The sequence below is a fragment of the Eurytemora carolleeae genome, unplaced genomic scaffold, assembly GCF_000591075.1.
Source record: "Eurytemora carolleeae unplaced genomic scaffold, Eaff_2.0 scaffold333, whole genome shotgun sequence".
Taxonomy (NCBI): domain Eukaryota; kingdom Metazoa; phylum Arthropoda; class Copepoda; order Calanoida; family Temoridae; genus Eurytemora; species Eurytemora carolleeae.
In genome coordinates, this window is record NW_019396309.1 from 227559 (window position 1) to 247607 (window position 20049).

The 20049-nt window shown below is 31.9% G+C and overlaps 1 protein-coding gene across 1 annotated transcript in view; it reads left to right on the plus strand.

Annotated features, from left to right (window-relative positions):
* Positions 1 to 20049, plus strand: part of LOC111700674 (neuroligin-2) — a 36297-nt gene that overhangs the window by 9193 nt on the left and 7055 nt on the right. The window contains exons 10-30 of the mRNA XM_023471669.1: positions 33 to 88; positions 1761 to 1850; positions 2749 to 2912; positions 3022 to 3060; positions 3579 to 3636; positions 4031 to 4068; positions 4131 to 4184; positions 7189 to 7240; positions 8182 to 8290; positions 10309 to 10420; positions 11212 to 11308; positions 12108 to 12168; positions 12301 to 12359; positions 12962 to 13033; positions 14087 to 14150; positions 14816 to 14885; positions 16319 to 16389; positions 16938 to 17040; positions 18421 to 18491; positions 19167 to 19230; positions 19924 to 19976. Coding sequence (XP_023327437.1) covers positions 33 to 88; positions 1761 to 1850; positions 2749 to 2912; positions 3022 to 3060; positions 3579 to 3636; positions 4031 to 4068; positions 4131 to 4184; positions 7189 to 7240; positions 8182 to 8290; positions 10309 to 10420; positions 11212 to 11308; positions 12108 to 12168; positions 12301 to 12359; positions 12962 to 13033; positions 14087 to 14150; positions 14816 to 14885; positions 16319 to 16389; positions 16938 to 17040; positions 18421 to 18491; positions 19167 to 19230; positions 19924 to 19976 — 1557 coding nt within the window. The remainder of the gene's footprint in view (positions 1 to 32; positions 89 to 1760; positions 1851 to 2748; positions 2913 to 3021; positions 3061 to 3578; positions 3637 to 4030; positions 4069 to 4130; positions 4185 to 7188; positions 7241 to 8181; positions 8291 to 10308; positions 10421 to 11211; positions 11309 to 12107; positions 12169 to 12300; positions 12360 to 12961; positions 13034 to 14086; positions 14151 to 14815; positions 14886 to 16318; positions 16390 to 16937; positions 17041 to 18420; positions 18492 to 19166; positions 19231 to 19923; positions 19977 to 20049) is intronic.

Genomic DNA, 20049 nt, shown 5'->3' on the forward strand with positions numbered 1-20049 from the left:
TTGTTTAGACTCGAGTTTATTATCTTGTTTAGGTTCGAGTTTGGCAAAATCTGCAATAGTAAGAGATCCAAGAGATATAACAAGACAGGTACAATTTTATCAAATAGGAATTCAGGAAACTTGTTTCATTCTGCATGTGTAATTTAAAGATAAAATTCGTTCAAAATTGTTTACAAAAAGAACTTGTTACATCATCAACATGGATATATTTTAGTGTTACCGTCATGAAATACGGAAGGAGGGGGTCAGGGGGAGGAGGGTGTAGTTTTACTTTGGCAGAGTTCCAACTTAAAATATTTTTAAGTTATTAGAGAAGTTTTTACAACAAGTCCTGCAAAAAATCCCCCTCCCGCCCTTAGAACATTATTCTCTAGAGTTGTCAAAATTAAGGAATTTTAACTGTTAATCATTTATGTTGATTTTCGAACAAAGTTTTTGATGTAATTTCTTTATTTGTCGATACGTAGATATTTTATTGAACTTTTCATTTTGGACTAGAGAAAAGTACATCCCTATCTCAATTCTAAGATCAAAACAATATATGGGAAAGTGTGGGGGGAATCCCCCCCCTCTATATTAGACAAAAATAGCATAATCAGGATAGGGTTAAACAAACTTATCCAAACAAATTTCTATTAATTAAAAGTCACAAAATTTTACGGTAATAGTGTCAAAAATGAGAGTGCTAGCGTATACAAACTTTTCTTGTTAAAGTTGAGAAATATAAAAAAGAGAATATCTATCAATCTATCTGTATGATTCTTGTCCTTTATCTCTGTAATTTCTATGTAAATGTCTTGAGCAAAGAATGTTAAATAGTAAATAATCAGTCAAAGTCAGGACAACTCGATTTGTTAAAATGAAAAATCTAGCTTGGCCTGATACCTATGATTTGGTATTTTAATTTTTCTAGATTTTGTTAGTAAATTAAGTTTAAATAAAAGGAGAACTATGATTTGTATTGTGAAGAAAGGAGTAAGAAGTAAATTGTGGTGGGGGATATATTGTCATGCATACCTATTACGAGCCGGAAATTTTAGACAGTGTTGTTAAACGAAACTACTCGGTTTCCTTTTTTGGGGTCTATACATTTGCGTAGATTTAATTTATTAAGTCAGAAAGCAAAAAGAGAACCCACAGAAATAAGATGTCTGAACAAAAATATTGGTATCTACAACTTCATGACCCCATTCATGAAACCGGGTTTCCGACACTGGGTTTCATCACGAATACTCAGTCTTAAGTTTTGGGCTCAGTGGTGATACTTGATGTAAGATTTCCATTGTACTTAAGGAATTTCATGATTCGATGATCTTTCCCTCATTTCATGTCACAACCCACAGCACAGTTCACACGCACCACAATTTTCACATTCATATTTTAACTTACTTTTCCAGTATTTTTCAATTACAACATCTAGCTATGCATCATGCTCTGAGGTATAAAAGGAAAACTAAAAGAGTTACAAGGTTGCAAAACCGTACCAGTATTTCAGCGTAAAATAAACGCCTTTTATATTTTTATGCATAGGTCGAGTTTATGTCAATACAATGAAGGCGATTATTCTCCTTACGTTTTGATTTTAAATATGCTTTTTCAAATTACAAGTTTACAATCAAATAAAGGGAAGCTGTTAATTTTTACATCTTCTCTATGCTTCCATGTTTATGTGTATCCATGATATTTGAAAGCTTGGTAGAAAACAAAATTGAAATCGAAAGCTGTCTTGATTGTATTGATATAAACGACGACGACTGTAGGTAGCCGATGAGACGAACTGTCCAATCCAGTCTGGTCTTCTAGCTGAATGTTTGAGGGAGAAGGATGTGAGAACTATATTAAACCTCCAGGAACAATTCAATAATCGAACAATTCATTAAAAAATGAATATTTTAGTCTGTCCTATGATGTCCATTTATGAAAATTGGTAAATTTTTGGAAAGCTCTGACTAGAAGTATTGGTAAAAAAATATTTATTTTCTTGAAATATTCATTCTTTTAAAACACTTTTTTAACTGAACATTGCGCAGATGCAAATTTAGAAAGTAAAGAAATTAAATGTTTAATCAGAGCTGCAGGAACTTTAGAATGGGATACCTTTCATCCCGACTGCTTAATCCGAATATCCAATGTGGAAACTTTTAATATCTTGCTTTATCCACTCTTTTTTTGGATCATAGTACAGAAAAATCAAAAACCTAATTTTTTCAAAATTAGAGACTTCCTTTCATTTCTGAATATTAATCTCAAATGGCGCGCAAAATTAGAAATTTCCCTGCTTCCGATACGCGACTCTGATTGGTTGAATTGTATACACAATAATCTAAAACTTACATTCGTTCAATCATTAGTCAAATTGATATGACACCAAAAATGCGGCAAAAATAAAAACCGGTTTTTCAAAAGTCAAAGAGGGCATCTCCAATCTCCAGAAATTAATCTAAATACTAAATTAGTCTGGAGATTTGCAAAAAGAGAGGATCAAGTTATCTCGTGCTTTGTAGTTGAATAAAAATATGAAAAAGCATTGATCTCGATATCAACCATTCTAAAGTTTACAGCTCAGCTCAGTTTTGTTTTACTGAAAGCTACATACATTTAAATTCAAAAATTCGGAAGTGGATCAAGAACAAAGATTTGGGTTGGGCATTGAAAGAACGCCAAGGAAATTTAGTTTTAATAAAACTTCAGCAAATCTTTATACAAACACTTTTTTGGTAAAATAAATAATATTTTATGATTTGTTAGATAAAAACCCCGGCTTACAGCACCCCTGTAGGTCCTTATGTGGATGGGTTTATCATTCCAAAACTTCCTTCTCAGCTCATCCATGATTACGTACCTAAATTTGATCTGATGTTTGGAATGACTGAGTCCGAGTCTTTTCACCTCTTCCCTGCTTATACTGTCAGGTAATCAATCAATCAATCAATCAATCAATCACATCACATCAATTTAATACTCGAAATTGTATATTAATGTCTACTAATAGAATTAATATTTATATTTTTTTGTATTCAGTTATGGAGTTTCAGAATCCGAGAAAGCCGAAATATTGAGGAACCCATAATATTCAAAAATATGAAAACGTTTTTGGTATTTCTTAAACCAAAAATGAATTATTGTATTTTTTTTTTTGAAAAAGTCGTATAGGAATTGAGTTTTGCCACAAATTCTATTTCTGTCTTTGCTTTCTTTCTAACTTAACTTAGTTGACTTAACAGTACTGTTAGTTTGAAATATCTATAAGGTCTACGACTTTGGGTCGTAAAGAGATAGAAATAAGACACGCACCTCTGCCCTTTAGTAAAAGTAAATTCAACCTATATGAAGCATAAAGTCTGACCGCGTCAACCTTGTTGCACCGGCTAGTCCTGTCCATAGAGCTAGGTACAGTACAAACTGGGACCGGAAAGGTTGACCCGGCTCGGAAATTTTAATGAACTACGGCTGCCCGTGGATAAAATCGGAGTTTGTCGCAAAGACCCAATTCCTCTCCTTTACAATTTATTATTAAAGTAGATTTTTACTTTCTGCAGTCTGAGAGTACTTGATAAACAATATTGTGTTGGGTATAGAACAATGTTAAGAACAGAATTTGATACTTTTGGACAAAATCTGGAACAAATAGTCCAGGTGAGTCTAAAGGAAAGGGGAGAAATAAATTATAATAAAGGTTTTCGCTAATATATATATTTATATATATTTAAAGAGTCAGCTTCAAATTAATATATTTAATATATTTAATATATTTTAGAATATACATGATGTTTCATGCCTTGTGGCAATCCTCAGTAGATTTTAAAGCCTACATATATATACATATATATAAATATATCATATCTGTTTGTTAGTTATAGCTGGCCACACGACTGAATTTGGCTGATTTTTTTCAGGGAACCCATGGACTAACATAGGCTAAAAAAGAGTTTTTTGAATATTGATATAAAAAAAATTTCCTAGAAAATTAAAATATTACATGTATCTAAAAATATAATATGAAAAACTAATGCCATTTTTTTTCTTTCAGACGGTGGAAAACGAATACAGAGACATCTACCAAACAAGGTAAAAATAAAAAATACTTTTAAAATATTATTTATTATCTATCTACATTTTTGTTGTTTTAGAGAGGATAAACTGGTAAACTTGAGAGTGCTTCTTGAAATATTTAGCGATGCAAGGTAATATCATAATAAATGCCTGGCGTTGCCTGTAGAATTAAAAAAATCAATTTTTGTAGCCATATGTTACCCCCAGGTTACCCATGGGTTTTCTCAAAAATGTCTGACAATCTAGCCAGCCGTTTGGCTAGCTAAAGCTAACAAATAAATGTATATTTATGAGTGAAAAGCTTTATTATAGTGATTACATGGTATTATATTATATTCATTTATTTTCCTATAATATATATATTCAATTGATTAGTTTTATATTACCTTATTAAAGCCTGAATTACTTAAATTCATCTAATTTAAGTGTTCTAGTGTTTTTAGAAAAAAAGGACAAACATAATAAAGAAAATGATTATTTTATGAAACGATTCATCGTGAATTTCATAATGAACGTGCTATAAAGTAATTATTGTGCCAAACAGTTAAATTATCTGTACATTATAGCTCGTGTGCTTTAAAGTTTTTTATTGGTTCCCGGATTTTCTCCAAAAAAATTGGGATATTTCCAACATTTTTTTTCAGTTGAAATGGAAATAAAATTAAAATCAACTTTATATTTTGGCTTTTGCTTTGTTTCAAAGAGCTTATTTGAACTAAAAACAACTATTGAAATAAGACAAGTACACACACCCTTTCACGTTTCAGAAAATTACATATGACAGTATTATTTTGCACGACGTGCTATAAAGTTTTTGGACTTAAAATTTCTCTATATCTCGAAGGTTCTCGCCTTTTTAAATTATATTTGTTCTTAGCTAAAGCTCGGGAAAAAATTAAATCTAAAAAGGCTTGAACCTTCTCGATTAAGAGAAAATTTCTGTCCAAACACTGCGAACCAACATAACAGTGTTATAAATAGGTATTTTGTAAAGAATAGTCAGCAATGCTGATTTAACCCTGGTCCTGAAGAACATCACTCCTGTATGCCAAGTCCATTAGCACCTGATCCAATCAGGGTTCAGTCATGTGTTTTTTGTCTATTCTGAACCAATAGAAATATTGTGGCGGTAACATCTATCTTTCTAACTATCTCATTATCCAATCAGAGTTATCGAATCCTTTAATCGGCGAGTAAATGGAAATATTTACTTCTACTGAAACTATAGTGATTAAGCAAGGTTCGTAGAAGGGGATAATTCATTCCGGTTTTGTCATCTGAGACAAACAGGGGATTGTTATGAAACTCTGTTTTGGAAACCAACTATAGTTTCAGTAGAAGTAAATATTTCCATTTACCGTGTAGCACCGATATAAGGATTTATCTCTAATTGGATAATGAGATAAATAAAAAGATAGATGTTACCGCCATGCAATTTCTATTGGTTCAGAATAGTCACCAAACACATGACTGAACACCGATTGGATCAGGCGCTAGTGGAATAGGCATACAAGTGTGAACCCGGTTTTATGAATAGTATCAGGCAGTTTTGTAGATACAAATATCTTTGTTCAGAAATAATATTTAATGTTGTTTCTTAACATTCTCTTTTTGTTTCTGATTTCTTAAATTTAAATCTACGCAAACATAAAGACCCCGAAAATCTTTTTAAAAATCTTTAAACTTTCCGGCTCTGTAGTCTAATGTATGTATTGTGTACACAAGATACTCCAGCTGCCTAAAAGTATTAAGTGGGGGGAGGGAGGAGGTGTTTTGCATATTTTAAAGTATTCAGTTTTTATCATACTAAAAAATCTTGGAATTTTTTGCAGTTATATTTGTGGCATGCTCGAAAATGATTTTTAAAAATGTTATGCAGAATTTTTCTATTTTTCGTTCAAAAGTTTAAAATTTTGGATTTGTAAAATTTGCTATTTCTTTTGTAGATGCCAGAAATGTAGGCTTTCCCGAAATATATTAGATGTTAAATGGAAGTGTCACATTAAGAAAATATATTGAAATAATTTTGAATTAATACTTCGGATTAATAATATCAATCTTTAGGAACCTGAAGGGATTAATAATATCAATCTTTGAAATGTATTTGAACTTTTATATCACAATAATTGCGACAATTAGAGATTAAATTCTGGAAACATTATAATTCAAATATAATTAATCAAACCAATTATATTAAACTTTGATGATTAAGAAGTTTAATCAACAGATTTTATTGTTTTGTAAGTATTTATATTTAGAAACCGTTGAAAAAAAAAGTTGAACTAGGGTATACTGCCTTTAAGTCACATTTGCATTACTTTCTTAACCAAGCCACGTCAAAATATATATATTCATCTTCTAAAGTACCGATTTCTTGAGTTTATATACTATAAAAGGCATATACAGTGGTAGGCGATTATTTCAATAAAATAAAGACGACTTTCAATTTTGATTTCAATCAAGATGTTAAACATCATGGATACACATTAACTATAGAAGCCAAGGGAAGGTATCAATTGAAAAAGCTCCTCTTTGATGACTTATAAACTTGTAATTCGAAAACGGCTTAAGAAAAAAAAACTTAACCAGAAAGTCGTCTTAATTATATTGATATAATCACCTACCACTGCATTAAGTCAAAAAGGGTATTTAATAAGCTTCAATCTGATTTTTCAGTTCGTTTTCTTATTTTCCGTTATCTATTCTCAACGTTTATTTTTGTTCGTTAACGAATTTTAAATAAACTAATTTTAACACTTTGCCTTTGGTAACTGTACGATAGCCATCCCTACAGGAAATAGGTTTCCGAAATTAAAAAATTTATCATTCATCAAAAATAAAAATAAAAAAATTTACTTTTTTTCGTACAAAACACACTCATTCATTGCATTCCTTTTGTAGGATAAAAAAAAAATTGTCGAATTTTTTTGTTTTTGTTTATCTCCAGAAATCACAATACGAAAGAAAGTTTTCGCGAAATTTTGCATTTTTTCGAGTAAGTATTCATTAGCTAGAAATCCCCGCTAAAATATAGATCTTGAAATAAATTTAATTGATTACCTGCCAAAATGACTGTTGTTTGTAGAAGAAAATATGTATAAAATTTTTGAATTGATAAAAATAATTATTTTCCAGGGTTGTTGCACCGCTGATGAAAACTGCAGAATTGCATTCAAACAACGAAAAGGAAACAGTAGACAAAAAAACAGGATACGAAGTTAAAGGAATTGAGCTTAAATTTTCTAATCCCCATATCTTTGCAACCCAATGTCATAGCCCTTAGGTATTTCAAACTATGAATTTTGTTGGATTTAATAATCCAATTTTGAGATATCAAAGGTTTACACCATCAGCCTGCAAAGATGTGGACATACGAAAATCTGAGTGTGTGACATAGGCTCAATTCCTTTGTTGTTAGTTTAGATAAATGATTTTTCAAATCACAATAATATTCAACCCACTTTAACAAAGAAAATATTTTATTTGATTTCCGTAGGGATTATTCAAAACTTTGATATAATGAATTTGTTTGCCATGAAAAAACATAGTTAGAAATTTATGGGTAAATTTTTTTATACAATAATCGGTTTTGCCACAACCATGCAAGCAACAAATAACAATACAAACGTGATTTATGATTCATTTTTTGAATTGTTGACATAAACTATGCCGGTTTTTTTTTAATTGGAATCTGAAGACATCATTAGAATTTACACTTTAACAAGCGTCAGAGTGCGGATATCTTTGACATACATAAATTGAATTACAAAGTAACTTAAAATGGTTGGTTGTTTCGTAGAAAAGTACATTCCAACATTCCTAACTAACTCTTCACTCTCCACTAAAACCCGCCATTTCTTCGATCAGTGTACTGCAATTTCAAATCACTGAAGTACACACCTAAAACTAAGTTGACGGTCTTTGGCACAATTCCGACCTTAGCTAAGAAATAGCTTAAATTTAAGAGATTTCTTCCTTAAAACACTTATATATATTTAGTAAAACGCGCATCAATCCTCTTATAACATTTTATTTATAAACACAATGTTTAATGCTTTATGAGATGTTCATATCTTTATATATAGATCCTTACAACAAATTCTACTGTAATACTGTACATTTTGACAGGGATCTTACCTCTACCTGTTTAATCATACAACAGAGCAGGGTTATTATCCCAGAGAGTTTGGGTCAACTCATGGAGAAGAACTTGCATACGTTCTTGGTATGCCGCTAGGTAAGACGTTGTTAATGTAAAATAAAGTCGACATTGCATATATCAATACAATGAAGACGACTTTCGATTTCAATTTTGACTTCCATTAAGCTTTTAAACAGCATGGATACACATAATCAAGGAAACAAAGAGAAGCTGTCGATTAAAAAAGCTTCTCTTTGTTACTTGTAAACTTGTAATAAGAAAAAAGCTTTTTAACAATTAAAACTTAATTAAAAAGTCGTCTTCATTCTATTGATATAATCACCTACCTCTGAGAGTTTCTGGTCATACAAATACGTCATATTGTTCTAAAATGATTTGTTTCTTATAAAACTTTGCTTTTACAAACCGTTTAACAAATTCAATTTTCTAAAAGCAGAATTCAAAAGATGCATTTGCTTCAGAAAGCTTATCGAAATGGGTTATTGTCATAAACTCTGATTTTCTAATCCCTAGATCTTTGAAATTCAATGTAGTATTTTGCAAGCTTTAAATTCTGTTAGATAAAATAATCTAAGCTAAAATGCCAAAGGTTGCAAAGATATATAGATAAATTAGAGTTTCTAGCAAAATATTTTTTTTCTAAAATAAGTTTTTTGCCCTTTTTTCATCATTAGCAATCATTTTTCATTCTGAAGCCTTTTTTATACTATTTCAATAGTATATTTTCCAAAACTGATAGAAACAGAATACTAATTTTGATTATGAAATTTGATATGACCATAGATAAATAAATAAACATAGATAGCTTATGTACACAAAATCAGTTGTACAGTCTGCGAACTCATACTTTTAGGGGTCAAAGTGTACTTCAATGATAAGCGGGGTGGGTTGGTGTTTTAATGGATTTCATAGAATAGAGTGTAAAATAACTCCGGGAATGGAACTATTTGAACAACAATATTTCACTGAGCAATATATCATATTGACGAGAACTGAAGAAGGACATGAGAAGAACTAGACTAACTTAAATTTCTCTCTTCAGAGCTCATGTACACCACAAGTACTCAATGACATAAGAACAGCCAATGTTCACAACCGACCTAGTTAATCTGTATAATAAGAATATTTTTAAAACATCTCTGTACATTTATATCTTTCATGATGAAAAATGTCGTCTTATGCGCAATCTATCTTTATCTATGGATATGACTAGTTGGGGGTACCTACCTTTTTGTCCATAACCACACTTGTTAACAAATTCAAGAAAACACGAAGACGATTACTACTGTGTAGCGAAGTTGACCGCGGAAGATTCACAATACTATAATACTATATCCGCTCCAAATGTGTCTCCACATGTTCCCCCCCCCCTTACCGCCTCTACTTGTGGGGAACAGCGTCAGTTAGCTTTAGAATGTCGAGATGTGAACACCTCTGATCTGGAACTGCTAACTCCTTCATACTGCCGCCGATGTCTACTCTAGCAACAAATGCTGCTAATGTCTAAGCCTCCATCATGTCCAAATCCACAAAGCAGTCGCATGTCCCGGGGTTGAGAGGAAATTCAAGTTCCTCCCTACACATGTTACAGACTGCAAACCCTCCAGCACCGTCGCCTAGATGTGAACCCTTTGCTGCCAAGATGCTGACACCTGTGAGCTGACCATCATGAAGCTCCAACTGTTCCTTTCCTTTCAACACTATTAATCAATGTTATTTCATTTTCAACCGTTTAGATACTCCCAATTAAGGGCCAATATTTTTAAACTTTGCTTTTATTTCATTTCATGCTATTATTCAATAAAGTTACCGAATATCCCTGTTGTTCTTTTATTTGTGTCAACAACACTATAATACAATATTAATATGAATTTTGAAATGATATGATTACTTGGAGGTACCTACTATTTTGTCCATAACCATACTGATATTGATATTAATTATGAATTATAAATATTTGGCGGTACCTACCATTTTCTCCATAACCATAGTGATATTAATTATGAATTGAGATATGATTAGTTGGTGGCAGCTTCCATTTTGTCCATAACTATACTAACACAATATTAATATTAATTATGAATTATGAATAGTTGGCGGTACCTACCATTTTGTCCATAACTATTCTGATGAGGAGAAGAATTTATCCCAGCATGTAATGAGCTTTTGGGTCAACTTTGCCAAAACAGGAAATCCTGGATCCAGGTAGTAAACCGACAAGAAAACAATTGAGTCTTTACCACAAAGTAAAATTTATTATCCCTAAATCTTTTTAACCTAGGCTTTCCAAAAAGGTATAAAATCTTAAAATCCAATGACTGGACATAGGTCTAAATATAGATTTAGTCTGGTTTAGGTAAAATAAGTCATATAAGAAGTATACCTGAGGACTCAGGTAGTAGGTATAAAAGCCCAGCTCTTAGCCTTAAGTGATAGGCATGTGTCAGTTAGAAAAGCAAGAAAATTTGAGCTTCCTGGATCAAATTCTGGCTCAAATTGACCCCCCCCCCCCGGCCAGATAGTGTTACGAAAAAAATCATTGAAATAGTAATCATAATTTCAATCTTTTTTTACATTTTTTATCTATAGACGTTCCAAAGTGTAATCCTTGTAATTTTTTTTGATAACTTAGATAAACAACAAGTGTTATCTAGACAAAAAGTTCCTTGCTACGCGAACAAGTACTAGGCGAAATGTCACAATTTTTAGATCATCCTAACCTGGTAGCACTGATTCTCTAGTACTGTACCGTGGTAGCACTGATTCTCTAGTGCTGCACCGTGGTAGCACTGCTTCTCTAGTACTGTACCATGGTAGTACTGATTCTCGAGAACTGTACCCTGGTAGCACTGATTTTCGAATACTGTTTCGTGGTAGCACTGATTCTCGAGTACTGTTTCGTGGTAGCACTGATTCTCGAGTACTGTACCCTGGTAGCACTGATCCTCGAGTGCTGTAAATTGGTAGCACTGATTCTCTAGTACTGTACTGTTTAGATCATCCTACCGTGGTAGCACTGATTCTCGAGTACTGTACTGGCCACCTTTTGATCCAACCCAGAAGAAGTATATTGTGCTTGGAACAAACTCACAGGTACTACTACAGTTCTTTGAGTCATTTACCCCACTCTAAAAGTTGCATGAACCGAGCCAATAAACATGTACTATGCATTCAGTTGTACTGTACTGTCCAGTCGGACTATCTAGTGTACAGTTGACCCAGGACGGATATATGCAACAAATGAAGCCTTGCAAGATTACGGTGCATTTAAGAAAACGCAAAAAATGGCTCCAACCAGCTGCATTTTAACTTTTATTTTCTCAAACCGTTTAATCTTTAAAGGACTGCAAGCGGAATTTCAACCTTAATCTGATGAAAAATGTGGAAGATATTGTCGTTTTCTGGACTCGAAAAGTTTTTATTTCTGTGAATTTCTCCTTTGCTTCTTAGCAAGAAATGGACAAGTCACTTTTGCAGAGAAAACGAAATTTAAAATAAACCGCTTAAAGAAACAAACACATTGATATAATTCCTAATTCAGACAAAGCTTTTAAAATTAGGGTTATTGATGGAAATCGGGCATCGTCATCTTTGCTTAAAGGGTCACTTAAAATTACGCTTACAGTCCCTTTCAGAACGTTTTATTTTATTCGTTAAATTGTCAATAAATTATTTCCTTGAACAAATTAATTCTGTGTGTTATAGCCGGCCATGGGATGGGAGTTCATAAAAAGAAATATAAAATAAAAAACTTTTAAAAAAATTATTATTATTAAAGTATTTTATAACATTTTTAATTAATGTTTAAAATCGACAATTTTAAGTTGTTTCTGAAAAGAAGAAAGACGTTAACATCAAACTTTAATTTTTGTTGTAATTTCTTTATTTTAAGATTTCTTCCCACTACAAACCTCAGAAAATGGCAGTTTGGAACAAGATTATTCCAGATTTAGGTAAATTAAACAAAAACTTAAGAATTAATCAAGATTTTAGATTTAAAACGCTGGTTTGTTAATCAATTGTTTTAGGCAAGACAAATTCTTAGATCAAATTAAGAAATAGTGTAAAAGATACATTTTTTTTAGTTGATAGCTTTCTTGAATCCACAGCAATTGATAGATCAGAAAATAAAGACCTAGGCCAGGTAATTAATACCCAAACATTTTAGCTATTTATAAGTTCGCACTTGACTGTCTTGGTGTGATTGTCTTGGTGTTTGTTTCTATCTAATAAAGATGAAAAACGGCTAAACCAATCGAGACCACAGGAAACGTTTATGGCTGGTCGAATTTAAAACATTTTGCCCAGAAAAAATGTCGAAAATTTTCACTTTTGAAAGTGCACACATTTTGTCAACGATTCAAAATTATTATGTACGTTAAAAATATCTATTAATGCAACTGCCTTTTGTTATAATACGGGACATTTTACTTAATTAAGCAAAAATCCCGGTAAAAATATAATTTTCCAAATTATACACAAGGCAGTTGATTACATAATTTTATTCTTTCCTAAACCGAAAAACGCGATAAAAAAAACTTTAAAATCCGCAAAATTTTGTAAAAAATCCAGAATTTTGTAAATCTTCTGGGACATTATTTCTCATAATGTCCCAGGCCAATTATGAAAAATAATATCCCAGAAAATTTTTAAATTACAGGAAAACACAAAATGGAATAAAGACTAATATTGATGATTTCATTACATTTAAATTATTATATTTGTTTACAAATGTTTAATTAATAGGGTTCGAATGCAGTTGGACAAATTAATAATTTTGAGGAAAATTTCCGAGAAAAGACAAATAATGATATCGAGGTAAAGTGAACACTTCCTTTAAGAACACTTGTCTCCTACTCTAATTCCATAGCAACCAATACCTTGGCATCCTGCGCTCTGCTATATTTATATATTTCAAACGTTGACTAATTAATGAATTCAGAATTTATGGTTGAAAATACCCAAGGTTTACGACTAGTGGGTTGCGTAAATTTGAGGATTAGCAAATTAAAGTTTGAGACGCTTGTTCGGTTCCTTTTGATAGAAGTTTTGAAAGAAGAATAAATAAGTAAAAAACCGGGGGACATTTTGTTTGTTTTGATTCTAATTCAAAATGCCGCGTTTCGTTCTCCGCAGCTAAGAAGGTGAACAACGTAGAGACGTAGTTCAGCCATTTCTATTGTGAACCATGGATCAAACTACAGAGAAGTGGTTCAATGATATCTACACGGTTCGTTATCGTTATAAATTAAATCTGATCCAAATTAGAATTGATTATGGCTACATAAAATCCACTTGAAGGCTTACTGTCCCGTTTTGCCCATGTTTTATACGTGTACTCTTCAGCTTGCATTAACAATGGCAGTTTTAAAGTCGGTTCGGCTCTTTAAATGATCTGGAGTTTCTAGTGACACTATGCTTTATCCATGATGTGTTAATAAATGCGCCCTTTTATTTTAAGTGAACACTCCCTTTATACTCCCTTTACACTACCTGATAATCACTTTATACTCCCTTTATACTCCCTTTACACTTCACTTATACTCCCTTTATACTCCCTCAATTACTCCCTTTACACTTCCTTTACATTACCTTTAATAATCCCTTTTAACTCCCTTTACTCTCCCTTTTTAATCCCATTATACTCCCTTTATACCCCTTAAAACTCCCTTTATACTCCCTTTAAACTCCCTTTACATTAACTTTACACTACCTATACAATCCTTTTACATTACCTTTGTAATCCCTTTACACTCCCTTTACACTCTCTTTACACTACCTTTATACATCCTCAATAGTTTATACGCCCTTTACACTCCCCTGAGAATCCCTTTACACTTCAATTTGATTTTTGATTATTTATTTATCTAGACAAAGAGCTCCGGGGGTATATTCTCTGATAAAAACCTTCCTGTCAGCCTCATTGTTATCATAGGTTAGACAAAATTTACTTGTAATCCTTAATATCATAATTTTATTATTTGTTCATTTTTACAATTATTACCATAATATTTAACTGGATATCAGTAAAGGAATTTAGTCTTTTTCACAAATTCAAATTTGCTAATCCAGTTATACCTTTACAAACAGATGTATAGCTAGACACCTTTAATATTTCAAACTTAGATTATTTGATCTAACAAAATTCATTGTTGGAAATATCTAAGGTCTACAAGTAACAACAATGGAATTTAAACATAGATTAATTAACAATATCAGATAGGACCGTAGAAGTCGTCTTTTCAAGATTTAGGGGTTTTCCATTCACATTAATCCTGAGGTAGAGAAGCCTATAAAGCAGTTCCGCACAGACTGAGAGAGAGAATGCACTGCCTGCCTCAGGGTTATTGTGAACAAAAAACCCCCAAATCTTGAAAAAACGACATCTAGTGTCCTATCTGTTATTGTTAATTAATCTATGGGTTTAAAGATATAGGGATTTGAAACTCGGCAAAAACTCAATTGTTTCGATTTTTTTGGGACAATGTCAAATATTTAACTCGATCTCTAAATTTATGAATTAACTCTCATCTGCCTTGGCCCTTGAGTTGTGTTTTGAATATTATTTAGCTCTATCTTCAAGGTATTTTTACTTTTTAGGATTAGTGCTTTTGTTGTTAAATTTATCCGCTTGCTCCGGAGTTTATTATCAAAGGCAACGGGTTCGCAGGTCATTCATATTTCATTCTTTACCTGGGACTTAAAGGGACTGTAAAGGAAAAATGAAAGGGGGTATAAGATGAAACCTGAGAATCTGAAACCAATCTGAAAACGATTTTAACCCACTGGAGCCTGAGAATCTCAGGTTTTCTTCTTTTTTAATTTTTTTATTTGATTTTGCATTTTAAATAGAGAAACCTGAGATTCTCAGGTTTCTGTAGGATATAGTCTTTTTCAGATTGGTTTCGTATTTGCTGAATATGATTTTTTTAAATCTACAACTTTTATACAAAATTGCATATAAATTAATTTTTGTATAATTTTGAGACAATTTGATATTAATTTCTCGAGACAGGAACACATCAGATAGATGTCTTATATGTATCGATCAACACCTGAGATTCTTAGGTTTCATCCTATACCCCCTTTTATTTATCGTACAGTCCCTTTCACCTAAACTTTAAGGGACGGACCCTCCATATGCAAAGATAGCAATATCAGATTTACAAAGGTACCCTAGCAACCTGATCACAATTGTGGAAGAAAAGTGTTTGTTTCTATGAATTTCTCATTGTTTCTTGAAATCAAGAAATGCGCAAGTCATTTGCAGAGAATTAACAAATAATAATATACTATAGAGGACGTGAGTCAGACTCTAATAAAACGCATAAATAACTTCCAGTATATATATTTCTTATAACTTATTACTAGAGGGTTCAGAACTAATGGAACTAGTTTAACGCGGCCAGGCATCGTCTTCCACAATACAAAATATATAAAATAAATAAATATATAAAATTACATGGAGATGTAATTTATACTTGATCAGATAATGCTTTTAAGGGTACCGTTGTAAATCGGGCATCGCCATCTTTGCGTGGAGGTGAAATTAAGCTTACACAGTCCTTTTAAGATTTTTAAATCAATGTCCACCACTTAATGCTCAGCTGGTTCAAAAACATTTAAAATAAATACGAAAAATGGTTTTGAATCATGCTTTGTCTATTTTACAGTGACAATGCTAAGCATAGATTTTCCCAAGTAAAAATTTTTCCAAATTCACAATCTTCAAAATGTTGTTAAAATATATATCCTTCGCGCTTTAAACCAGTCAGTCCAAGATGCAGCAAGGTTCCATAACATTTACGGGTTCAGTCCTTGGGGAAACCGTAAACAATGTTAAATCTAACAGAGAGCGTGTATATAATGTAAAAGCGTCGTCGAGTATATAACAATACAATAAAGACGAATGTCTATTTCAAGTTTTCTACAAAGCTTTTTAACGGAATTGACACACATAAACATTAAAACAAAGAGAAGCTGTCAAATAACACCTTTTGTGTTTACTTTTTAAACTTGTAGTTTGAAAAAAGCTTGTTAAAAAAGTGGACTTTATTGTATTGATGTAATCACCGACCACTGTTTATGCTTGTAACTGATTAGGAGGGAAGAGAACTTGGAGAGAAAGATAAAACGATTATCTGATGCGGGATTCAGACATGAAGAACTCTCAGGTCAGCAAACTGGAAGACGACATTTAATTTCCTTCTGACATTATGCATTTATTTTGTCCATCTCGTCCATCTTGCAGAAACTCGATTTTTATCTGACAGTATCTGAGTTTTTCACACGAATTGAATTTTTCCTTATATCTTTACAACCTGATGGCATACAACCCTTGATATTTCAAGCTATAACTAGTTCATCTACAAAGTGTCCCATACCATATTAGATAACCTCCAAGTTTTAACGCCAAATAAACCCATAATACTCAAAAACCTTGCATTTTCCACAAGAAAATTCTTATATTAGTGTGTTCAAGTTTTCAAAATGATTCAATCTTCTTAAATTATCTGATTAGTCTCGAAAATCGTGATTTTGACCGATTAACGATCTAATATGATGTGGGACACCCTGTAACAGAATTCATACTTTGTAAATATCAAAGGTCTACTACATCTTGTCGCAAAGATATGTGGATTTTAAAAATCAGAGCTTGTGCAAAAACCAGTTTCTGGGTTCTGATATGTTGTGAATTGTGATTGACTTTTTTCTTTATTAGGAAATGGAATGTCAATCCAGAACTCTAAGGAGGAATTATCCAACTTTAATTTTCCTCGATCAGAAAATAATTCTTTAAAACGTGCACACTTTCAACAGCCCAGGTAAAACAAGCATATCAATATAATCGGTATCCATGTTTAATTACATTTAATTACATTAGTCATACAGTGAGAACCAGAAAAGCAATTTATCTAAGTGTATTTTATGCTGTTAAAAAGTAAATAGTTTTGCTATTGAGTTATTAAATCACTTGTTCAGAGAACTGAATCTGTTTACACTGAACCATTTCTGGGTCTATTGTTTATTCAATTGACTATTAAAAGTCATAACTTAAGTGGAGTGTTTCCGAAAAATGAAAGGGGGTATAGGCTTCGTCGAAAAATATTCGTTTGTGATTGCTACTAATCTTACTTCTATATGTTGCGTCATAAGGAGAAAATTGTTAAAAACGAATCATACTGAGCTGAAGAACGTAGCGTCCACACAAATTCAGAAAGTTGAAATATTCGACTCGGATCGTAAAAAAAATCAATTCAATTCCAAACAAATCATCCTGATATTTCAAACAATAGTCATCGATAATTTTACAACGCATTCGTATAAAGTTGATATTTCATAATATTTTTGATTTTTTTTTAAAATTAATATTTCGCTTACAACTTGTTTCCACGACTGGCGCTGGATTTTCGAACATTTCTTGAAAATATAAAAATGTCGTCTTCATTTTCAAAAATCCTCGAAACAGGAATTATAATGTTTTCAAAAGTAACTCTCAGATCAGAAGAAATAAAAAAAAAATTATGAAATATCAACTTTATACAAATGCGTCGAAAAAAAACGATGATTATTGGTTTCAATATCTGAATGAATTATTTGGAATAAAATGGATTTTTTTACGATCCGAGTCGACAGTTGCAACTTTCTGAATTTGCATGGACGCTATTTTCTTCGGAATGAGTCGTTTTTAACAATTTTCTCATTATATACGCAACAGATAGAAATAAGATTAGTAGCAATCACCATCGAATATTTTTCGACGTAAGCCTATAGGGGGTATATTTTTTGTGAACACTCCCTTTGAATCTGAAAGTTGTCTTCCCATTGCGGAGTTTTCTGGTTCTCACTATATCATTCTACAATTTTCAAAATAATTCAATTTTACATGCAACTTTTCATTTTCAAATTTAGTTTTCATCAATTTGTGTTGAACCGCAATGATACAGTGATAACCAGAAAACTTTGAAGAAGGAAGACGACTTTTAATCACAAATAATGACTTTAAAAAGTCCAATGAGCAGGGGACAAAGCAATTGTGCAGTAGAAATAAAGCCGTTTCACTTAATTCGTCTCTAAGATTACTATTTGCTTTGTTATAACATTAAATACTATGTTGCTATAAAGTCGTCTTCCTATAACACAGTTTTCTGGTTCTCACTGCAGCTCGTAGTAAGCGATTATTGATAAATCAAAAGTTTTACTAGATCGAATTCTGTAAAAGAAGGTGGCACAGATACTCTTGTTCTAAAAAGCGCACTAAAGAAACCCCCAGAAGGTAAAACCCTGGAATGAAGATTAAACTAGTATATAGACGATATCGTCGATAAAATGTCAAAATCTAGTATACTAAGTCTTCAGGGGGCTTCGCAACCCTTTTCTAGTGACAATTTTATATTGTAAGTGTTGCCATTAAAATCGAGTGACCGGCAATGTATGGTAGTTTAACTGTAGTATTGCTGTGGAGAATTTTTTAGGAATCATGTTTGAGACATGTAAGACGTTTTTATGGTGCATATTTAATTGTTCAGCAAGAGCGCAAATTCATTCTTTGAAATCCTCATAGGTTGTTCATTTTTGAGAGATGATTTTGAAAATCGGCTTTTAAAAAATTAGTCAATAACGACGACGAAAAATGTAGTAACAATTCTATAGTTAACTAATTTTGTTAAGGAACAGGAAAAATTAACTTTTATAATCGAAAATAGGTAATCTTATTAAGTTATTGGTTTCTGTAATGTCCTTTTGTTCACAACAATTTTATGTAGATTTCCTGGAATTGTTATTGGAAAGACGACATTTGAAGAATTCTGCGAACAAATCAAAAATAATAAGAAATTCATAATTGATTAATTGAGAAAATTTCAACTGAGAAATTTCCTAAACAGGCTGGCAGAGGGGCAGACAACACATATTCATACATAGAAATCTTTAATTCAACATTTTTTACTAGCTGGGAACCGAGTTTTGTATACAGATCAATCATTTACAGAGGCAGCATACCCATCCTTGTCAAGGTATTTTAAAGACTTCAATTCGATTGCTGTGTTTAGCTTAATGTATGTTGCAGCTCAGAAATTGCACAAACGCGTATATTTGGAGAAAGCTTCCCTGCTTTTCTTAAATTTGATAATTTCATATTATTCTTTTCTAGTTTCAAGTGCCAATTATATATGTAAAATTGGCGCAAAAAAGGAGGGATTGGCACTTTCACTTCAATATGACTTATGAGCAATTCTGTTGTTTAAAAATAAAGATCATATTAACGAGTTTTCATTTGCCTATTTCTAATTACTTTCCAACTTGATGGTGTAAACCTCTGATATTTTAAGGGTTACTACATTTGGTAGTAAAGTTATACCGTCATTTTTTTAACTCTAAAAGTGTCAATTTCTGTGAGTTTCTCCGTTGCTTCATATACACAAAGAATGTGCAAGTCACCGTAAATAAAAATTACCAATTATAAGAAATAAAAACATTAATATCTAATTCATACTTGGTCAGACAAAGCGTTAAAGGGTACCGTTGTAAATCGGGCATTTCCATCTTTGAATGAAGGGGCACTTGACGCTTACAGTCCCTTTAAATTACAATAAAAAGAATGTAAACTAGTATGGGGGGGGGTGAATTTAAATATCTTATTTACAAGAATTCATTTGTTTGGTTTACTAATATCTTGTTGGAATAGATAAAATCTGAATTGTGTTTAGAACCTCGAAGTCAATTCCAAACATCAGCTTTAATGAGAGTGTAGACAATTCAGGAAAAGTTCACTATTTTAAACTTTTATATTTTTTTCTTTATTTTTTACGTTAAACATTTTAAAACAAGATTCT